Source organism: Mesoplodon densirostris, chromosome 5, assembly GCF_025265405.1.
Source record: "Mesoplodon densirostris isolate mMesDen1 chromosome 5, mMesDen1 primary haplotype, whole genome shotgun sequence".
Classification (NCBI taxonomy): domain Eukaryota; kingdom Metazoa; phylum Chordata; class Mammalia; order Artiodactyla; family Ziphiidae; genus Mesoplodon; species Mesoplodon densirostris.
The window spans coordinates 11,170,993-11,191,208 of record NC_082665.1 but is presented as its reverse complement, the minus strand read 5'-3'; the positions used below and the strand labels follow the sequence as shown (position 1 = coordinate 11,191,208).

General features: G+C 45.9%; 1 protein-coding gene across 2 annotated transcripts in view; it reads left to right on the top strand.

The window, feature by feature from the left end:
- Positions 1 to 13,083, top strand: part of MRPS6 (mitochondrial ribosomal protein S6) — a 65,851-nt gene extending 52,768 nt beyond the window's left edge. For both annotated transcript variants that reach the window (XM_060098528.1, XM_060098527.1), the window contains one exon: positions 12,520 to 13,083. In XM_060098528.1, the coding sequence (XP_059954511.1) occupies positions 12,520 to 12,709 (190 nt within the window). In that variant the 3' untranslated portion in view covers positions 12,710 to 13,083. The remainder of the gene's footprint in view (positions 1 to 12,519) is intronic.
- Positions 13,084 to 20,216: the final 7,133 nt, after the last annotated feature.

Below are 20,216 nucleotides of genomic sequence, written 5' to 3'. Positions count from 1 at the left end.
CACTTGAATCAAAGACATGCCTGCATATGGCTAACCTAGGCACCAGCCAAGGGGCTGTAAGCGCAGGGGCCCAGCACAGAACTGTCCCTCTGACCGAGGCTGACAACCAGGCGTCTCTCTTGCAGTTACTTCCATCATGTTGAGTGATTGCCTCCCATCTCACCTCCTTCCCCCGAATCCATACCCCTGCTACACACATGCCAAGTAGGCCTGCCCGAAAGAAGAGTGGACTGAGAGAGTGCTTAGGTAGGAGAGATAGTGCTACTTTAGGGTTATTTGGGAAGCTTTCCAAAAGGAGGAGGTGGTACCGTGAAAGTGGTACCTGGTGTTTATTATTATATCAAGTCTATTACCAGTTTATGCCAAAAAAAATAATCATTATATTCCAAATATTACGTAGTCAGTCCTGACTTTGGGAACAGGTTACATTCCAGGAATTTGTCTGTAAGTTTATTGTTTATAACTGGGAACCTATTTTCCCATTGGAACAACTTGATGGTTAAGTTCCCAGGCTGATCCACAGAAACTTACTTAAACTCATCATCTCTGCGGGTCAATAGAATTGGACGAGTCATTTATGTCCCCTAGGGACAGAGAAGAGTTGACCGGATGCCCTGTTGCTGTTTGGGCCAGGTTGGGATGGTTGGGAAGTTTGGGTCTTCGGACCGTTTTTCCCGATGGAGGCTTCTGGCCTCACTCACCACCCGTTTCACGAGGCAGCGTCTGGAAACCACTGGAGCGTGATTAGGAGCTGGGGGTAGAGTCGGGGGTTGGGGTGGGATGGTCTCAGAGGGGCTGGGATCTATTCTCAGCTCTGGATTTGCTTTGGTCTTCTGGGGGCCCCCCCAGCTTATCTTTCCTTTGTGCTTTCACACGCTCACCTTCGTACCCTCATCAACTCTCTGGGAAAGGCAAGGTGGTTGTTGTGGAAAATTCTTTCTGTATTCCTTGGCGTCTACAAGGGGACAGTGTTACACAGGCGGAAGGGAGTAAGTGCTCATGTAGACCCTCGCTCAGAAGGGGCAGGTTTTTACTGAATCATAGTATCGGTCACCCTCTGACGGAAGTGCCTCAGCATCTTCCTCCAGGGCTGCACAGACCGGTTTAAGGCTCTCTTTCCACTAGATGGGGCTGGACTGAGACTAAGAGGGATTTCTGGTGCAGGAGAGGGAACCTTAGAAGAAACCGTAGTCTATACTGCAGCGATGGGCTTGCGCCTGTTTGTAAAAGGATGCCCCGGATTGCTTTGACTGTTTTTACCACCTCTGCTTTCACTGCAGTGCGATCGGGCTGACTTCAGAATGTGTGTTTATGAGAACTCTTAAGTAGTGAAGGAGGTCTTTCTTGCCTGTTCTGTCCCTCCTTTGTCTGTGCTCATGTGTTTAAAACGTGAATAGGTGCTTATAGCAAAGATCTGCTGGCCTACGTGTAAGATGCCCTTCTGTTTACGGGTAAGCAGAATGATAAAAATAACTGGCTCTATGGAGAATCAGTGGAATTTTACTGACTTGCTCTCCAAATGTGTCTGCAGCTAACTCCAAGAGTGCTGGCACCCTCTCTAGAGGAGATTGATTCTCCTCTGTAGTTTTCCCGTTAGCTAACGTTTCTATGTTCTTATGCTTTCCTGCCAGCATCAAGTCCAGGCCAGCATCCTGACCCCATTCTTGTGTGTAGGTGCTTCACGATGGGGTTTCAGGGCAGGGCTGCTGTGGCCTTGGAGGTTTCTTTTTAGTGGCAGCGTGCCAAGATTTGTAAGAGTTCTGCAGCAGGTTTGGTGGTTTTTAAAATGTATGAGACCCAACGGATTTTAAAAAAGGAATGGGGCTTTTCCATGCAGAGGCTGTCTTGGTTTTAAGGAGAATAATTCACTGCTTCGGTGAAGCCTGAATCCAGCAAGGTTTAACCGATACAGTCTAGGAACTGGCATTCAAACGGATCTGTTTCCTATGTTCCAAAAGGCTTGAAGAGGCTTCCTGGCTGCAAATCCCTCTCCTCTCCCTCCCCCACCCCCACTCACGGGGAGCCACTGAGCGCTTCAGTGGAAATTTCCACTCATCTGCGAGGGGGAGGGCGAGGCTGTGAGTGAGTGTGTGACTGAGAGAGACAGACAAAGAAAACTCACATTCAAGCAGGCACTTTCTATGGACCACTTGTAACTGCAGGGTGAAGACGGAAGTGAAATAAAAACCAAATACAACCTTTAGCGTTTAGGCGCGTTGCAAGAAGCCGCTCGGGTGGGTGAAGGCTGGCAGGCGGCAGAGTCTTGTGTCAGGAGGCCACTGAGTGGTTTGCTGGTCTTGTTGCCTAGAGAGGAGGGCAGAAAGGACGCTGAGGGCTGCTGGCACCCTCGTGAAGCTGAGCTGGGGATGGAGTGTGCTTGGTGGCACTGGGCTCAGTCTGTCCTGGGCAAGCCCTTTCTCTGGGTCTTCTCACATCTCGGGGGGCGTTTCAGTCATGTCGTGGAGAGCTTTGTAGTGCGTGTCTTAAGAAATACAGAAAGGGTTAACTGTCACCTTCAAGACCACGTGGGCAGTTCTGCCTACGAGATGGTTCCCTGTTCCTCCAACTTCTGAGCATGGGACTCTGTGATGAGAAATGCACTAGTGTGCTAAACCTTTTTTTGTCCTTTCTCTCCTTGCCGGTATCCATCATTTCCTTGCTTCTACTTCTGCAGCGTTGGTGCCACCTAAAATCCAAGTGCTTTTCTGTAGAAAAGAGAGAAGCTGTTGTCTACCTCGCGGATGAAGTGATTCTATAATGAGAACCACATGTGGGGCAATACACCTTGAAATGTCAACACCACCGGGTTTTGCGTTGAAGGCGAGAGCAGTGCGTACCCTGGCTACCTGGTGTGCAGAACCATTTCACTGGTGCTACTGAACCTGTGGTTGAAGGTGCTGGGAATGTAGACTGTAATTAGATTTGAGATTGCTAAACTGGAGTTTTCCAAAATGATTGGTTCATATATTGATTTAATCACTGATTAGGGTAAATGTGGAGAATGGAAAACTGGCTATTTGGAGAACTTGATTTTTATTTTTTTCCCCTTATTGGAATGTCAGCTTTTGGGCATGTCTAGGCAGTTGTAATTATAGTCATAATTGTAAACTACCTTGAGTGAGGAACTTATCCCGAGAATGGAGATACGAGTCTACGTGTTAGACGTGTTACGACGTTTGGTCTCGTGTTTTGATTCTGCGTAGCTAGGTTAGGGGAAGAAACAAACATTGTTATCTCATTGTGGGATAAAGGTGGAGCAGATTCCTCTGGAGACACCAAGCCCCTCTTTTGGCCCCCTTCCTTTGAACAGCAGCTCGTCTGAATTTCAGAATGGCTTCCCCATGGCAGATTTCAGTGGGATGGAGGGAGTTCCGAGGTCGTTTTGTCAACTTAATTCCTATTTTTACAGGTCTGTTATGGACCTGTGCTGTCATGGGAAAGGGATCCTTGCAGGCATCAGAAGCTGCCCAGGCCTGCAGCTCCAAGTAGGCTGTTTCTGGGCTTCACTTCTCATTGTCATTCCTTAGGTCACCTGTGGTTAGAAAAACCCACTAATATGTATAAAATAGATAACTAACAAGAACCCGCTGTATAAAAAATAAAATGAAATTCAAAAATTCAAAAAAAAAAAAAAGAAAAACCCAGTAGCTAGGAGTCAGGTGTCCATGACCGCCGCGTCATTTCCACAGTCTCCTGCGGGACTGGGAGATGTGTGTAGGTCTTGGAAGCCTGGGTTTCTGCTAGCACTGTGGCTCTCGTGACTTCTCTCCCCAGCTGGACTCAATGTTCCGTGGGTCAAGGCCGTGTGTACCTCATCTTTTTAGTCTCCTGAGGTTTGCCCATAGTAGATGTTCATTGACTGGTTAAGTTTGTCCAAGATAAATCAGTGAGAAGAAGAATATATCCTGGCAGTAACCAAGAATTGGTCAGTGCATCGCTGTGTGGGAAAGCCATAAAGGACTATTGACCTGTGTGCTTGGGCTGCTAAGGCAGATAGAGATTGTCCTGGACTCCTGCTTGTTTCCCTCACAGTGGGGAGGGAGGGACAGCTTGGTTCCCTGGGAGGGAGATGTGGAGGTAAGAGGTTAGCTATTTTTTTAAATTGATTTATTTTATTTTATTTATTTAATTTTTGGCTGCGTTGGATCTTTGTTGCTGCACCCGGGCTTTTCTCTAGGTGCAGCGAGCAGGGGCTACTCTGCGTTGCGGTGCGCGGGCTTCAAATTGCGGTGGCTTCTCGTTGTGGAGCACAGGCTCTAGGCGTGCGGGCTTCAGTAGTTGTGGCTTGCGGGCTCAGTAGTTGTGGCTTGTGGGCTCTAGAGCGCAGGCTCAGTAGTTGTGGGCTTAGTTGCTCAGCGGCATGTGGGATCTTCCTGCACCAGGGCTCAAACCCGTGTCCCCTGCATTGGTAGGTGGATTCTTAACCACTGTGCCACCAGGGAAGCCCAAGAGGTTAGCTTTTAACTGTGAATGTAAGGTTAGCTTTCAGCTCTGAATACAGTAAGATCTGCCCATCTCTGAGCCACTCCTAGCCCCTTCTCTGTCTTGGTGGTGTTTTCTTTTTGTGGAAATTTCCACAGTGCAATAAGGAGCATGGGAGTAGAAGCAGTCTTGCCCACATGCACCCCAGGCGTAGATCAACAGTGTGATAAGCATGAAGTGACTGTCACAGCTGTGGTTGTGGGCACTAACCCATTTGCATCTTGGCCAGTGCTTTTGTTTGGGTTTGGTTGCTGGATGAGTGTCCTGACTGGTAGAGGGAAGACAGAGTAGCTAAAAGAAGGTAAAGGCTGGAGGGGTTTGGGTAGTAACAGAACCTCCAAAAATACCTCTGTGGTGTAATAGGATGGAAAGTGGAAGAAGACAATGCTTGCTGAACCCCAGATATGGTATCTGAGTAACTTGAATACTTGACCGTAAAGAGGGGCAGGCTTATTAACTCACTAGAGCAAGAGACACCTGTGTACTCTCTGGAGGGAGGGGATGTGGAGCATTTACAGGGCTGGCAGTGGTAACTGCCGGGGTGGCTGTGTGCCCAGAGCCTGTCAGGCCCTTGCTAAGCACTTCCCTCCATATATTATCCTGTGTAATAGGTGGCATTTCACGGTGCACCACCTCCGGCTATCAGGGCTTTAAGTGGAGTAAAGCAAAAGAGGAAGACACTTCTAGGGAAACTAGACGAAAAAGCAAGGAAAGAGGAAGGAGCTCAGAGAGGATGTATATGTGTTTAAAGAAAAACTGCTGCTATAGAACGAAGTATTGTGGGGTGTTAACAGACAGAGGGTGAGGTCATAACTTGTCCATGGTGGCTAGGCAAGACATTTTGATGTATACTGGATGAAAGAACAAACGGATAAAAAAGGGAAGAGAGATGCTGGAGGCCATGTTGAATGAGAGCGTTCCCAGCCCTGGCCACCAGGCGGCCATAATTATTGGAAGTGGAGGAGTGGGAAAAGTGCTGGGGGTTGGCAAGGAGGAGGTAATTTAAGGTCGATTACACTTATTTTTTTTTAACATCTTTATTGGAGTATAATTGCTTTACAATGGTGTGTTAGTTTCTGCTTTATAACAAAGTGAATCAGTTATACATATACATATATGCCCATATCTCTTCCCTCTTGCGTCTCCCCCTCTCCCACCCACCCTCCCTATCCCACCCCTCTAGGTGGTCACAAAGCACCTAGCTGATCTCCCTGTGCTATGCGGCTGCTTCCCGCTAACTATCTATTTTACGTTTGGTAGTGTGTATATGTCCATGCCACTCTCTCACTTTGTCCCAGCTTACCCTTCCCCCTCCCCGTATCCTCAAGTCCATGCTCTGGTAGGTCTGTGTCTTTATTCTCATCTTACCCCTAGGTACTTCATACACTTATTTTTTAGGGTCTAATTCAGAGCCTTACTCAAGGTAAGTAATCAATAATTAACCATTGAACAAATAAGCAGTTCTTACGTTGGGTGATTGCAACGGTAGTTCCTGCTTTGTGGAGTAGAAATAAACAAGTAGAGTTAAACCTTGGAAGATTTGGCTAGGTTGGTGTGTAATTTTCAGAGTAAGCCCAAATGGTGGTCTCATCATTGAGCACACGTGCAAGTCAGTGATCAAGAAGTTTGCCAGGTCGTGGAGGAATTGGCGTTTTTATTTCATTTCTTTTTTTTTTTTTTTTTTTTTTTTGCGGTACACAGGGCTCACACTGCTGTGGCCTCTCCCGTTGCGGAGCACAGGCTCTGGACGCGCAGGCTCAGCGGCTATGGCCCACGGGCCTAGCCGCTCCGCGACATATGGGATCGTCCCGGACCGGGGCACAAACCCATGTCCCCTGCACCGGCAGGCAGACCCTAAACCACTTGCGCCACCAGAGAAGCCCTTTATTTCATTTCTTGAAAAACCCTCGGCGTCTTCATCAGCTGTAGTTACTCCTCATCACCACCACTCTATACTGAGGCATTCACCAAGTCCTGCTCATTCAACCTCTACATAACCATTTTAAAATCAACAGCTTTGTAGAGGTATAAATGACACACAATAAACTGCACATATATGTAAACCCATGAAATTACCACAATCAGGACGATAAATTGGTCACCCCTAAAGTTTCCTCCTGCCTGTTGTGATCCTTCCTTCCACTTATCTGCCATCTCATCTCCTTTCTTTCACTGTAGATTAGCTTATATTTTCTAAAATCTTATTTAGATAGAATCAGACAGTATGTACTCTTTTTTACTCTAGTTTCTTTTACTCAGCGAAATTATTATGAGATTCATCAGTGGTATGTATTAGTAGTTTTTTCCTTTTTATTGCTGAGTAGTATGCCATTTTATGGATGTACTACAGTTTGCTTATCAGTTTACATGTTAATGGATATTTGTGTTATTTCCAGTTTCGGGTTGTTACAAGTAAAGCTGCTCTGAACATCGATATAGAAGTTGATCTGTGGGCATATGCTTTAATTTTCTTGGGTAAATCTAGGAATGGAATGGCATGGCTTGATCATAATGGCAGGTGTCTGTTTAACTTTCTGAGAGACTGCCACACTGGTTTCCAAAGTTGGTTGTATCATTTTGCATTCCCACTAGCAGTGTGTGAGAGTGTCAGTTCCTCTACATGCTCACCACACTTGGTATGGTCATTTTTTAGCCATTCTGGTAGGTAACTCTTTGTGGTTTTAGTTTGCATTTCTGTAATGACTAGTGGTATTAAGCATCTTTTCATATGCTTCTTCGCCATTGTATATCTTCAGTGAAATGCCTTTTCAAATTTTATGTCCATTTTAAAAATTGGTTTTTTAATTAAACTTTGAGACTTTTTAATATTCTAGAAATAAGTCCTTTATCAAAGATGAGTTTGCAAGTCCCAGTGCATGGCTTGTCTTCTTATTATCTTGAGAGTATCTTTCAAAGAGCAGTTGTTAATTTTGATGAAGTCTAAAATATCAAATATTTCTTTTATGGATTGTGCTTTTGGTGTCATGTCTAAGGAATCTTTGCTTAACCCAAGGTCACAAGGATTTTCTCCTGTGTTTTCTTCTAGTTTTCTAGCTTTGTGTTTTATGTTTAGATTCGTGTTCTAGTTTGAGTTAATTTTTGTATATTGTACAAGCATGGATCAAAGAGCTCATTTTTTTTGCCTATGGATATCAAATTGTTCCAGCACCTTTTGTTGAAAGGACTATCCTTTCTTTACTGAATTGCCTTTGCACCTTTGTCACAAATCAGTTGTGCATTTAGATCTATTTCTGAACTCTCTATTCTATTGATCTATTTGTTTATCTTTATATAAATACCATACTGTCTTGATTACCGTAGCTTTATAGTAAGTCTTGAAATCAGGTAGTGTTAGTCCTTCAACTTCATTCTTTATCAAAGTTGTTTTGGCTGTTCTTGGTCTTTTGAATTTCCATATGAACTTAAGAATCAGTTGTCAGGGCTTCCCTGGTGGTGCAGTGGTTGAGAATCTGCCTGCCAATGCAGGGGACACGGATTCGAGCCCTGGCCTGGGAGGATCCCACATGCCGAGGAGCAACTACGCTCGTGAGCCACAACTACTGAGCCTGTGCGTCTGGAGCCTGTGCTCCGCAACAAGAGAGGCCTGCGCACCGCGATGAAGAGTGGCCCCTGCTTGCCACAACTAGAGAAAGCCCTCGCACAGAAATGAAGACCCAACACAGCAAAAATAAATAAATTAATTAATAAACTCCTACCAACAACATCTAAAAAAAAAAAAAAAGAATCAGTTGTCAATTTCTAACAAAAAAGCCTTAGGATTTTGACTGGGATTCTTTTTTTTTTTTTTTTTTTTTTTTGCGGTATGCAGGCCTCTCACTGTTGTGGCCTCTCCCATTGCGGAGCATAGGCTCCGGATGCGCAGGCTCAGCAGCCATGGCTCACAGGCCTAGCCGCTCCGTGACATGTGGGATCCTCCCGGACCGGGGCACGAACCCACGCCCCCTGCATTGGCAGGTGGACTCTCAACCACTGCGCCATGAGGGAAGCCCCTGACTGGGATTCTTTTGACTCTTTACGTCAGTTTGGGAAAACAGACAACTAAACAAGTTGAATCTTCCTACCCATGAAGAAGGTATACCTCTCCATTTATGTATGTTTTCTTTAACTTCTTTCAGCAATGTTTTATAGTTTTAATTTACAAGTCTTGCACATCTTCTGTCAGATTTATCACTAAATATTTAATATTTAATTTCAAGGTCTGATTATTTGTTGCTAGTATATAGAAATACAGTTGATTTTTGTTTATTGATCTTGTATCTTGCTACCTTGTTAAACTTACAGTCTGGTATCTTTTCCATAAGCTTCTTCAGATTTTTCTGTATACACGTTCGTGACATCTTCAAATAAAGACAGTTTTACTTTTTCCTTATCAACCTGGATGTTTTTTACTTCTTTTTTTTTTTTTTTTTTTTTTTTTTTTTTTTTTTTTTTGCGGTATGCGGGCCTCTCACTGTTGTGGCCTCCCCCGTTGCGGAGCACAGGCTCCGGACGCGCAGGCTCCGGACGCGCAGGCTCAGCGGCCATGGCTCACGGGCCTAGCCGCTCCACGGCATATGGGATCCTCCCAGACCGGGGCACGAACCCGTATCCCCTGCATCGGCAGGCGGACTCTCAACCACTTGCGCCACCAGGGAGGCCCTTTACTTCTTTTTTTCTTGCCTTGTTGCACTGGCAAGGCACTTCAGTAAAATGTCAGATAGAAGTAGTGAGAGTAGGCGTTCTTGTTTGTTCCCTCTCTTAGGGGGAAAGCATTCAGACTTTGACCAGTTAGTATGATGTTAGCTGTAGGTTTTTCAAAGATGCTTCTTATAAGGTTGTAGAAGATTCCTTCTTTCCCTAGCTTGCTGAGAGTTTTTATCAGGAATGGATATGGGATTTTGCTAAATGCTGTTTTTTGCATCTATTGGAATGATCACATGGTTTTTCTTTTTTAGTTTATTTATATGGTGATTTTGAAATGTTAAGCCAATCTTGCATTCTTGGACTAAATCCTACTTGGTCAGGATATATTGTCCTTTTTATATAGTTTAGTAGTCAATTTGCTAAAATTTTGTTTAGAGTCTTTTCATTTATGTTTATGAGGGATGTTGATCTGTTTTTTTCTTTTCTTTTAGTGTCTTTGTCTGGTCTTGGTACCAGGGTAATGCTGACTTCATAGGACAAGTTCAAAAGTGTTGTCCTACTTTCCAGACCAATTTATATCAGAATTGCTATTTTTTTCTTAAACATTTGGTAGAGTTTGCCAGTGAAGCCATTTGTGCCTATAGTTATCCTTGTGGGAAGGTTTTTAACTACAAATTTAATTTCTTCGATAGATATAGGGCTATTCAGGTCATCTGTTCCTTCTTGAGTGAGTTTTGATAGTTTGTATTTTTCAAGGAATTTCAGTTAGGTTGTCAATTTATTGCAAAAGTTTTTTTAAAATGATATTCCCTTACCATTCTTTTAATATCTGTAACCTTTGTAGTCGTTTCACCTTTCTCATTCCGAAATATCGGTAATTTGTATCTTGTCTCTTTTTACTGATCAATCCAGTTGGAATTGTATCAGTTTTATTGATCTCAGTGAACTAGTATTTGGTTTCACTGATGTTCTCTATTGTTTTTCCTGCTTCAGGGATTTCTGCTCTGATTTTTATTATTTTCTTTTTTGGTCTTACTTTGCATTTAATTTGCTCTTCTCTTCCTAGTTTCTTAAGGTGGGAGCTGAGGTCATTGATTTGAGGCCCTTCTTGTAGTCTTACGTAGATGTTTAGTGCTGTAAGTTTACTGCTGTAAGTACTGCTTTAGTGGCATTCTCCAAATTTGATGTGTTGTTTTCATTTTCATTCAATTCAAAGTATTTTGTAATTTCCCTTTCGATTTCTTCTTTGACCCATAGGTTATTTAGATGTATGTTTAGTTTCCAAGTATTTGGGGATTTTCTCAAGATTTTTCTGTATGACTCGAATCCCTTTAGATGTATTGAAACTCATTTTATGGCCCAGAATATGGTCGTCCTTGATAAATGTTTTGTATGCCCTTGAGAACCAATATGTATCTTGCTGTTGTTGGGTGGAGGGGTCTATAAATGTCAGATCCAGTTGGTTGAGGGTGGTGTTTGCTTCTTCTGTAACCTTGCTGGTTTTCTGTATACTAGGTCTGTTGATTACTGAGAGGAATGTTAAAAGTTTCCACCTATAATTGTGGATTTGTCTCTTTCTCTTTTCAGTTCTGTTAGTTTTTACTTTCTGTATGTTGTAGCTCCGTTATCTGTACGCACACATTTAGGAATTTTGTGTCTTCTTGGTGAACCCATCTTTAAGTATTTTCTCTTTTTTCCCCCTGATAATTTTTTTTGCTCAGAAGTCTCCTTTGTCTGATATTACTGTAGCCACTTCAACTCTCTTTTGGTTAGCGTTTTTGCATGATATATATTTTTCTGTGCTTTAACTTTTTTTTTTTTTTTTTTTTTTTTTTTTTTTTTTCTTTTTGCAGTATGTGGGCCTCTCACTGTTGTGGCCTCTCCCGTTGCGGAGCACAGGCTCCGGATGCGCAGGCCCAGCGGCCATGGCTCACGGGCCCAGCCGCTCCGCGGCATATGGGATCCTCCCAGACCGGGGCACGAACCCGTATCCCCTGCATCGGCAGGCGGACTCTTAACCACTTGCGCCACCAGGGAGGCCCTGTGCTTTAACTTTTAATTATTTTTACTTGAATAACTTTCCCACTAGGCTTGTGAATGGTCACATGGGAAGTTGGGAATTTTCCTTACGAGTTTTGAACCCTCTCCCTGTGTAGAATTACACAAAATGCCATACTTTTTCTAATAACGTTCTTACTTGCCGAATTTGTTCATTTTTAATTTGGTCTTTCCTGCTTTCTGTGAGAATCCCACCTTTCATGCCAACACACCACTGTGAAATATTTACTGTGGACCTGATGTTCGTTAGCCTATGCTCAAGGTGCTGGGGATGGAGCAATAAAGTCCTTCTTCCCAGGGCAGTTATGTTTCAGTGGAGTGAGACAGACTGTAAACAAATATACACTGCGTTAGTGGTGATAAAGTGCTATGGGGAAAAAAATAAAGCATGAAGAAAGGGAGGTAAGAGGGATGAGGCTGGGTGGGTGGGGGAGAAGGGCTCTCTGACAAGGTGACTTTTGGACAAGACGTGATGGAAGTGAGGGATGAGCTGTGTGGAACCAGGGTGAAGAATATTTCTGGCAGAGGCACAAAGAGTGCAAAGACCTAGGATGGGAATATGCTTGGGAGAAGAGTGTGGCTGGAACCAAATAAGTGGTGTCAAAGGTCGTCTGAACCAGCTGGAACACTGTAGAATTCTGAAATACTGCGCTGAAAGCTGTCCTTTAACACCGTCGTCCCAACCAAACAGTACAAGTGAGGCTTCAACTTTTGCAACAGAGCACGGGTAGGGTGGGCAGGGAATAGAGACGCTTATTCCTTTGCATCGGCATACAGCCAACTACTGATAAAGTTATTAACACTGAAGACCAGTGAGCTGTATGAGATGTCTGTCCGTATTCGTCTGGTCTGAGTAGATGAATGTTAAATTCTTCCTGCCACCCAAGATTCAAGTAGTTTTCTTTTGTTCTTTGTCAGTTCTTGAATGTGCTGGATAGTCTTAGATGAGTCCCAGGCCTTTCTTAACCTTTTTCTAGTTTGTGAAGTATGGCTGATACTTACCGTATCTCTTAGGTGCGTTAAGTCACTTGTCAAATCCTTTGGAAAATTAGAAGACTCATAGATGTTTTCACAAAAAGCATCAACTAATGGTTTGAAAAATTCAGTGGAGTGTAATGGGAAAGGCCGTAGGAAAAGGGAGGTCAGGCATAGTACTTGCTACACTTTGGTTTAGCTGGTCAGCTGGCAGTTTCTATTTTGATAAAGAGGTGTATGTGTGTTTGTAGGTAGTTGATGTCTGTATGTGGAGAGGAGTAACACGAAAACATTGACCAAAATAGTGAGATTGCTGTATTTCAGAACGCAGCACATTCACAAATTTTTATTTTATTGCAGGTATTTCTTGGTGGATTTTTATGCACCGACAACAACTGTTGAAGGCATAATGGAGCATTTGTCTCGAGACATTGATGTGATTAGACCAAATATTGTAAAGCACCCTCTGACCCAGGAAGTGAAAGAGTGTGAAGGGATCGTCCCAGTTCCACTTGAAGAAAAGCTGTATTCCACCAAGAAGAGGAAGTGAGAAGATTCACCAGATTTTAGCCTCCTATTTAATTCTCTCACTTTTGAGCACCATGGATTAATAACTGACCAGCTTGATCTTTATGTAAGAGGGTGCTTTCAGTGCCCTTTGATTTTTCTAAGGTACTTTTAGTTCTTGATCCCCTTTGCTGTGAGAAGTCGGGGAATGGCCTCCTTAGAGCCACTTTGTAATACATGGCATCAGCGCTCCCTGCTCGACTGCGTTTCACGAATGTAATTTGTCAGTGAGGGCTTTGCCCTACAGCAGCACTAACGCCGCTTAGAATAGCAAGGATTATAAAAACCACTTTGGATTGCACGCTAGTCATTCAGACTGTATACCACCATGCAAAATAAAATGTTAAGACCATCGTATTATATGAGTAACTTTTTTTTTTTTTTTTTTTTTTTTGCGGTACGCGGGCCTCTCACTGTTGTGGCCTCTCCCGTTGCAGAGCACAGGCTCCAGACGCTCAGGCTCCGCGGCCATGGCTCACGGGCCCAGCCGCTCCACGGCACGTGGGATCTTCCCGGACCGGGGCATGAACCCGTGTCCCCTGCATCGGCAGGCGGACTCTCAACCACTGCGCCACCAGGGAAGCCCTATGAGTAACTTTTGATCAGAGTGAGAGTCTGTGATTTTAAAGAACTTTTGCCTCGTCACCTCCCCCAGCACTGTGCCCCATCCGAGGCCTCACAGCTCCAGTCTGCCCAGAATGCTGGCAGTGTGTGGGCGGGGCTCCCAGTTACCAGCGCAGGTTCAAGACTGGGAGAAGCCAGGGTGAGGGCAGGTGGGATGTGTCTGTCCCTTGACTCCTGGGCAGTCACTTTTCCTTTCATCTCACAATTAACTTGTCCTTGTGGTGGGTGCTGCTCTTGGTAGCGGGGCGTGTGTGTTCTGTGGCAGTTGGTGGTGGCACTGCTTCCTGTCATTCCTCTGCCGGTAGCACTGCTTCCTCACTGTCCCTCAGGCCTGCAGACCTCCTTGGGGAAGTGGCCACCTTTGAACTCTGCACCTCCTCCCTTCTCCCTGTTACCCTGATGAGTCGGAAGCCAATTGCTGTTGAGTTGGGGATGCCCAAAGAGCTAGCTGGCGTCATGCCTGTGGCTAGTGGCATGCTGAGCTCTTAAGTTAGGGGGACTTGTAAGAAGATCCATCTTTTTTGTTGTTGTTTTTATTTGATACTCATAGACCTATTTTTAAATACATGTCCTGGAAATAAAAAGACAGGTTTTGCTTTGAGAGACTTTTGTGTTGGCAGGGGAAAAGTTGGGTTTGAAATGTTGTTATACTTGGAGACTAAGAAGCAGCTAGTCTTTGCTTAAAATTGATTTAATTAGGGTTATCATATTTAGCAAATAAAAATGCAGGATGGCCAATTAAATTTGAATTTCAGATAAATAGCGAGTCAGCTTCCACATAAGTATGCTCCAAATATTGCGTGGAGTACACTTACAGCAAAACATGATGCATTGTCTATTTAACATTCACATTTACCTGGGTGTCCTGTATTTTATGTGGTAACCTTGGTATAACTCACATAAAGGAATAATCAATACCAAGCCAGAGACAGCAAAGCTGAGAAGAAAATAAAGTCAACATCCAGCATCCTGGCTTCAGCTAACTACACTGGCAACGAGGCAAGTTACGGAAGAGAACACGGTGGGTGTGCCTTCATGTACCCCAAACCCTTATGCCCTCAACCTACCAGAAAACTGATCTAGAAACCAACTGAAATTTCATTTCTGGTCAGTGCCAGATAATCTGTTCTGTGAGCCTGAATTTACACCACAGTCTGAGAATTCTCCTTTAAAAAGTTCCATATGTGGTCTCTGCCCCAGGCCTGGGACGCTGAGGACCTGGGGTCCCTGGCAGTGGGATGGCTTCCGTGGTGGGTGAGGATGAGGCTTTTTGCTGGAACAGTCACTGGCATCTCCTCCTCAGTCTCCTCAGAGCTGGTGAATTGGAAGAAATTGACCGGCCTTTCCATCTTCCCACAGCGGGACCCTGCACGGGGTGTCCATCGGCAGCCCGAACAACGAAGCTTCTGCACACAAGTTGTTGGGGGAAGTGCCAGTTACTAAGTCGAATCTCTGGTTGTACTAATTACACAGTCAGATCGTGTTGAAGCAGGAGGGGGCCCAGAGATCTGGCCTCTGCCTCTTTTTAATGGTGAGACTGAAGCACAGAGAGATGTGCAAGAGAGGTGCCCCAAGAGCCAGGAGGAGCCCAGCTCCAAACTAGTCCAGGGCTTCTTCCCTCCGTGGTGCTGCCTGTCTGCCCCGGACGATCAGCTTCCGCCCTTTCTTATTCTTAAGAGCCCGGGCAGCATCCAGCTTCAACTTCCTCCAGAAGCAAAACGCTATTAAAAAGTCTCTTTGAAGAGCAATAGTTCAGTGAAGAGGGTCATTAAGAACTGTACACTGGAAATAAAAGGGATAAAGTGGAGATTATCGGGGAAAATATGCTTCTTCCTGTTCATTAGGAATTTCCTGAAAGCGCAGGCTCTCAGCCAGGGCTCGAGGGAGCACAAACTCTTCCACCAAATGGCTTGTCTCGATGTACTTTCACTCAGGTGCTATCTGAGGTGCGTCTTGCGTTTTCCTTACAGTGTATTATGTGCGTGCTGCGTGCCATATGCTGTGCTGCACACACTTAATCTGTTACCTCATTTAGCCCTTTCAGCAGCTCTGTGAGGGAGTGGTGTTACCCCTGTTTTTTGGATGAGAAAACAGACTCCGAGAGATTTGAACTTGACCCCACACGTACCAAGTGTCAGCTGGGATCTTGAGCTGGGGACCCTGACGCCATGGAGTCTTTTCCATCCGGTAGCACTGAGGTTGTCATTGTCCTCTGGTTAAACAAGGCATCTGGGTGTCAGGGGTGAGTTAGTGTCCCTCAGATGGTAGCAATTGTCCTCGTGTCCCGAGTGTGATGCTGGCACTTTCTTTTCCTGCACTTGCTAGCCCCTAGGAAATCGACGGACTCTGTTGGGCATTCCAGGTCATCGAGTGTTCGGAATCCTGTGGCACAGTTTAGAGCGGCTTAGGAAGGAGGCTGGCTAAGTAGGACAGCGGTGCTGTGTGCCAGTTCCCCTCCAAAATGAAGCCACTGTCCCTTCCCCCTGAGGCGCTGATTCATAGCTGGACCTTCAGCCACTAAGGGGCCCTTGCCCCCTTGCAGCCTGTTGGGATGCCAGGGTTTGAGCAGGGCCTATGTGCAGGTCACCTCCGGGCTGCTGCTTTGCCCTGGGTCCTCTTGCCCAGGTTGGCGGCAGGCAGAGGCACTGTTGGGGTGGTTTTCCCCCTCAGTGGGCGGTTGTCAGTGAAGTGCTGGGAGTAGAACAGTGGACGAAGACAGTCCTGGGGGCGCTGATAGCCGGGAAGGCAGAGCGGTGTGGGTGTTGCCACTGGGGGGCGCTGCAAAGGGGAAGAGCAGAGGACGTGGTCGGGAGGGGACAGGGAAGCTGAGACCTGCAGGATGCGGAGCCAGTCCCGTGATGGGATGGTGTCAGCAGATGGCACAGCATGTGCAGATGCCTCGAGGTCCTGAGCTGGAGACCAGAGGGTGGAGCGGGCAGGATGAGGAACTGGGGGGCCAGATCTGGGAGACTGGATGGAAACTCCCGAGAATAAACACGAAGGGATAGGAGTCTGCTGAAGTGAAAGGAGACGCAGAAGCACAAGAGGCCAGGTCTCGGGGTGAAGCAGCAACTCCAGGGCGCTCCCTTTGGGGGCCTCTTCCTCAGATTTGTTACCCTATTTGTGGTCCACTTGGAACAGGGTTGAGCTTCCAGAAGTACTTTTTTTTTTTTTTTTTTTTTTTTTTTTCCCACATAAGGTGGGCTCAGGAAGGTGGAGAAAGATGGAGGCTGTGGACCCAAGAAGCTATTCCCAGGGGTGCCTTGGAAGCTGCTTCCTGGAGACGCTGTCAGGTCACGGAAGCATCTGAATCCGAGACGATGAAGTCCTGTCCCGTGGAATGTCCACAAGGAAGGACCACTAGGCCCAAGTGAACCTTTTGCTGAAAGACCAGGTTTGTGTTGATTGAGATGAAATACCAGTTAAAAGATAGAGGAGCACTGAAAGCATGAGCTGCGTGTCCATGCTTCTGGTTGAGTCTAGAAGAGTAGTTATCCACCCTGACACACCTGACGGATACCACACACACCTTCAGCAAAAGCTCAACGTGGACATTATGCCTCTCCCCTCCTCACAACTCCCTGAGGCCAGTATTATACCCATTTTACAGATGGGGCACCCAAGTGCTAAGAGAAAATAAGTGACTCCTCAAAAGCTACCAAGGGAGGAGTTGGGATTGGGGATTTGAATGTCCACTTTGGGCACACTGCACCCTTCTAGAGGTGGCCCCTGCCAGTCCCTGCAGCCCGGGCCCCGCTGACTGGCCTGTTACCCTGTGCCCTTCCTGTCCCACACCTGGACCAAGACCCCGGGCTTCATCACTATAGGAGGAGAGACAGTGGATCTGGGACTCCCTGGGAGTGTTTTTAATCTCAGGTCTTCAAAGGGAAGTCCTGAGAACACCGGAAGAAAAGTTAGTGTACCCTGGAGATCAGGCCTCCTTTTGTCATGTTTTTCCAAAGTGTTCCATAATTTCCCACAGAGCTTTTTTCTCTCCACATTTCCCCAGGGATGTGTTTATAGGGCACACACATGGCAGGTGCTGTCCTGGGCAGGATACAAAGACGAGTGGGCTGTGTCCCTGACCCCAAGGCTCTCACAGATGGGGGAGGTGGAAATATTCAGCCATCTGAAGACAGGCCGTAATAAAAATAATCACTGAGGTTCACACCAAGTGCTGTGCAAACGGAGAACTGGATTCATTAGTACTTGGAGTGGGGGGAGGTGGGAAGTTTTCCAGCAGAGATGGCGTTTAAGCTGGCATGGGAGCAACTAGTGTGGAGCATGGGTGGTGGGAGATGGGAGGTGGCTAAGGTGTGTTTTGGAAACACCTGGGAGCGGGCAGGTATGGTGTGATGGCGGGAAAGGGCTTGGGGTGCAGGAGAGCCTGGAAATTCAGGGAGGGCCCAAGTTGCCATCTGTTGGTGAAGAGATATTTTGTGGCTGCTAAGGGTTTCTTGAAGTGAAGGGACCATTTTGAAGAACCAAGAATGAGTGCTATGCATATTAACTTGTTCTGAAAGGTGCCTCCTAATTGACCAACCCCCCATGCTGCCCACATGTTCGTGAGAAAGAAATGATTATACAGACTCATCATGGAGAAGTACAAAGAGGGCTGAGGCAAGGTTTTCAGATGTCCCCCAGCAGTAGACAGAGTGGACTAGACAGTGTAGTGCTTGCCCCGTGGCCCCTACCTGACCTGGGGGCGCTCTGAAATGGCGTGAGGGAGCATTTGCAAAGTAGGCACCATCCTCTCCTTGTGGTCTGGAGGGCTCCGCGAGAGACGACTGCACCTGACATCCACCTGGAAGGCCACCTGCCACCCCCTGCCCTGTTTTCTGCACCCAGAAACAGGCCAGTGTGGTGCTGATAGTGGGGAGTTTCCAGGGCAATTTGTGAGATTCTCAGTCACCTTGAAAAAAAAGGTAGTAGTGGGATGAGTGTAGCACTTTGGGTCAGAGACCTCCTCAATGGACCACAGGATCATGGACAGTTTCTTATCTTCTCTCAACCTCCAGTGCACAAGCTGGTCTCAAAGAGCCTTTCCAAGTCTATCAGGCCCTGGACCAGGTCCACTGTCCGCCCAGTTTGCTGCGGTTTTGGGTGGAGGGTTATTCAGTCATCCTGCTGGTTGGCAGGATAGGGAGATGGGGAAGGGTTAAGAGAATTTCTCAGAGGCTTTGCACACTCTTCATCTTCTGGTAAGGATAGCTGTTTCCACAGCCTGCCAGGGGGTTCTGTGAGGCTATCACTCTAACTCTAAACAGAATAGGCGCTGTACTTGATCACAAGAAAACAGCAAAGGGAGCTCCAGAGGCCAGCATGGTCATTTGCTGGGCTTGAATTGCCAGCATTCTTTTTGTTCTGAGAACAGAGTTTTAAGGCATCTGGACTTAGACCCAAACACAGGCACAAGGCATCCTGTGAGTCCACAGGAGGAAAACAGTGTGGTGACCAGGAAGTTCTTGGGTGGTGGTGAGGTCTGGTTTTTGGAGAGCTGCGCCATGACCCCAAAAATCAGCCCCTAAGTTTATAGTAACAGCAGTAATACCTAGATAACCTTGCACACTCTCAGCTACCCGCAACCCAACAGGGAGATTAACAAAAGTCAAACTCCTGAAGCCAGACCGAGTGTCCAAAGTGCTCAAGACCTTTGGGTTGCCGCAAAGGGGCAGAATTGTCTGCGTACTGCAACTGAACCCTTTTCTCCAGAACACCTGGGGCTAAGCTGTGTCTCCTCTGGGGAAGGAAATGTGACCTCACTTCATTTCCCAGAGATTTGCCCTGAGATGATTGCATTGTGAGTGAAGACAAGGGTACATTGTTCAGTGGATAATGCCAGAAGTCAGGATTGTGCAAAATGGGCTCTTGACCTCTCCATTCCAAATAAGTGGGTGACTCCATTTTTTCCATAAACTTGTATTGAGCCAAATGATGTGACTTGGATGTAGCACTGTTTGTCCATGTGGATCCCAGAATGTGAGCACCTCTTTTTGGAGGATTAGATTTGGCTTTTTGGACAGAGATTAACTGGTACTGTTAACTGGTACAACCAATTCTCATTATTCAAAGATTCTGTTTCTATGAATTTGCCTACTCGCAAAAATTTATCTGTAACCCCCAAATCAATACGGTGTCTCTGTGGTCATTGACAGATACAGTGGCAAAATTTTGAGTCTACGGTGAATCTGTTCGCAGCCAAGGATGAACAAGGTGACTTCTCGTTTCAAGTCTTAACACTGTAGACAAGTGTCTTTTTTTCGGTCAATTTAGTGTCGTGTTTTTTGCATTTGCGTGCTTTTTGTTGGTGATTTTACTGCTTAAAATGCCCCTACCCGTGTGCCCACCCCCCCGCACTGTGTAATGCTGAAATGCTGTCTATTGTCCCTAAGCACAAAAAGGCTGGGATGTGTCTTACGTAAAAAATACGTGTGTTAGGTTAGCTTTGTTTTGGCCCAAGTCATGGTGCTATAGGCCTTGTTCAATGTTAATGGATCAACAATATATATTAAGTAAGGGGTCATTAGAAAGAAACACACAGATAAAGCAAGATTATGTATTGACAGGTTGACACAGATGTGCCCAGAGGCTCGCAGGAGCCTAACCCTGTATTTCCTCTAGGAGCAGTGGTTTTATTGTTCTCTAAATCAGCATTCACAGCAACTGTATATGACAGAAGCATCAGGCATGATGAGAACTGACTGTATTTGACGTGGGTTTTGTGCTTTGTTTTTCTGCTGAGCACCTCTTTGACTTCATCCAATAATTCTCCAACTTTTATTTGCAACAGAGATTTTTATCCCACCACTGTTCTTATTGTGCTTGTCCAGTTTGTCTTTCACCATCCTGCCTACCCCCCTGTCATC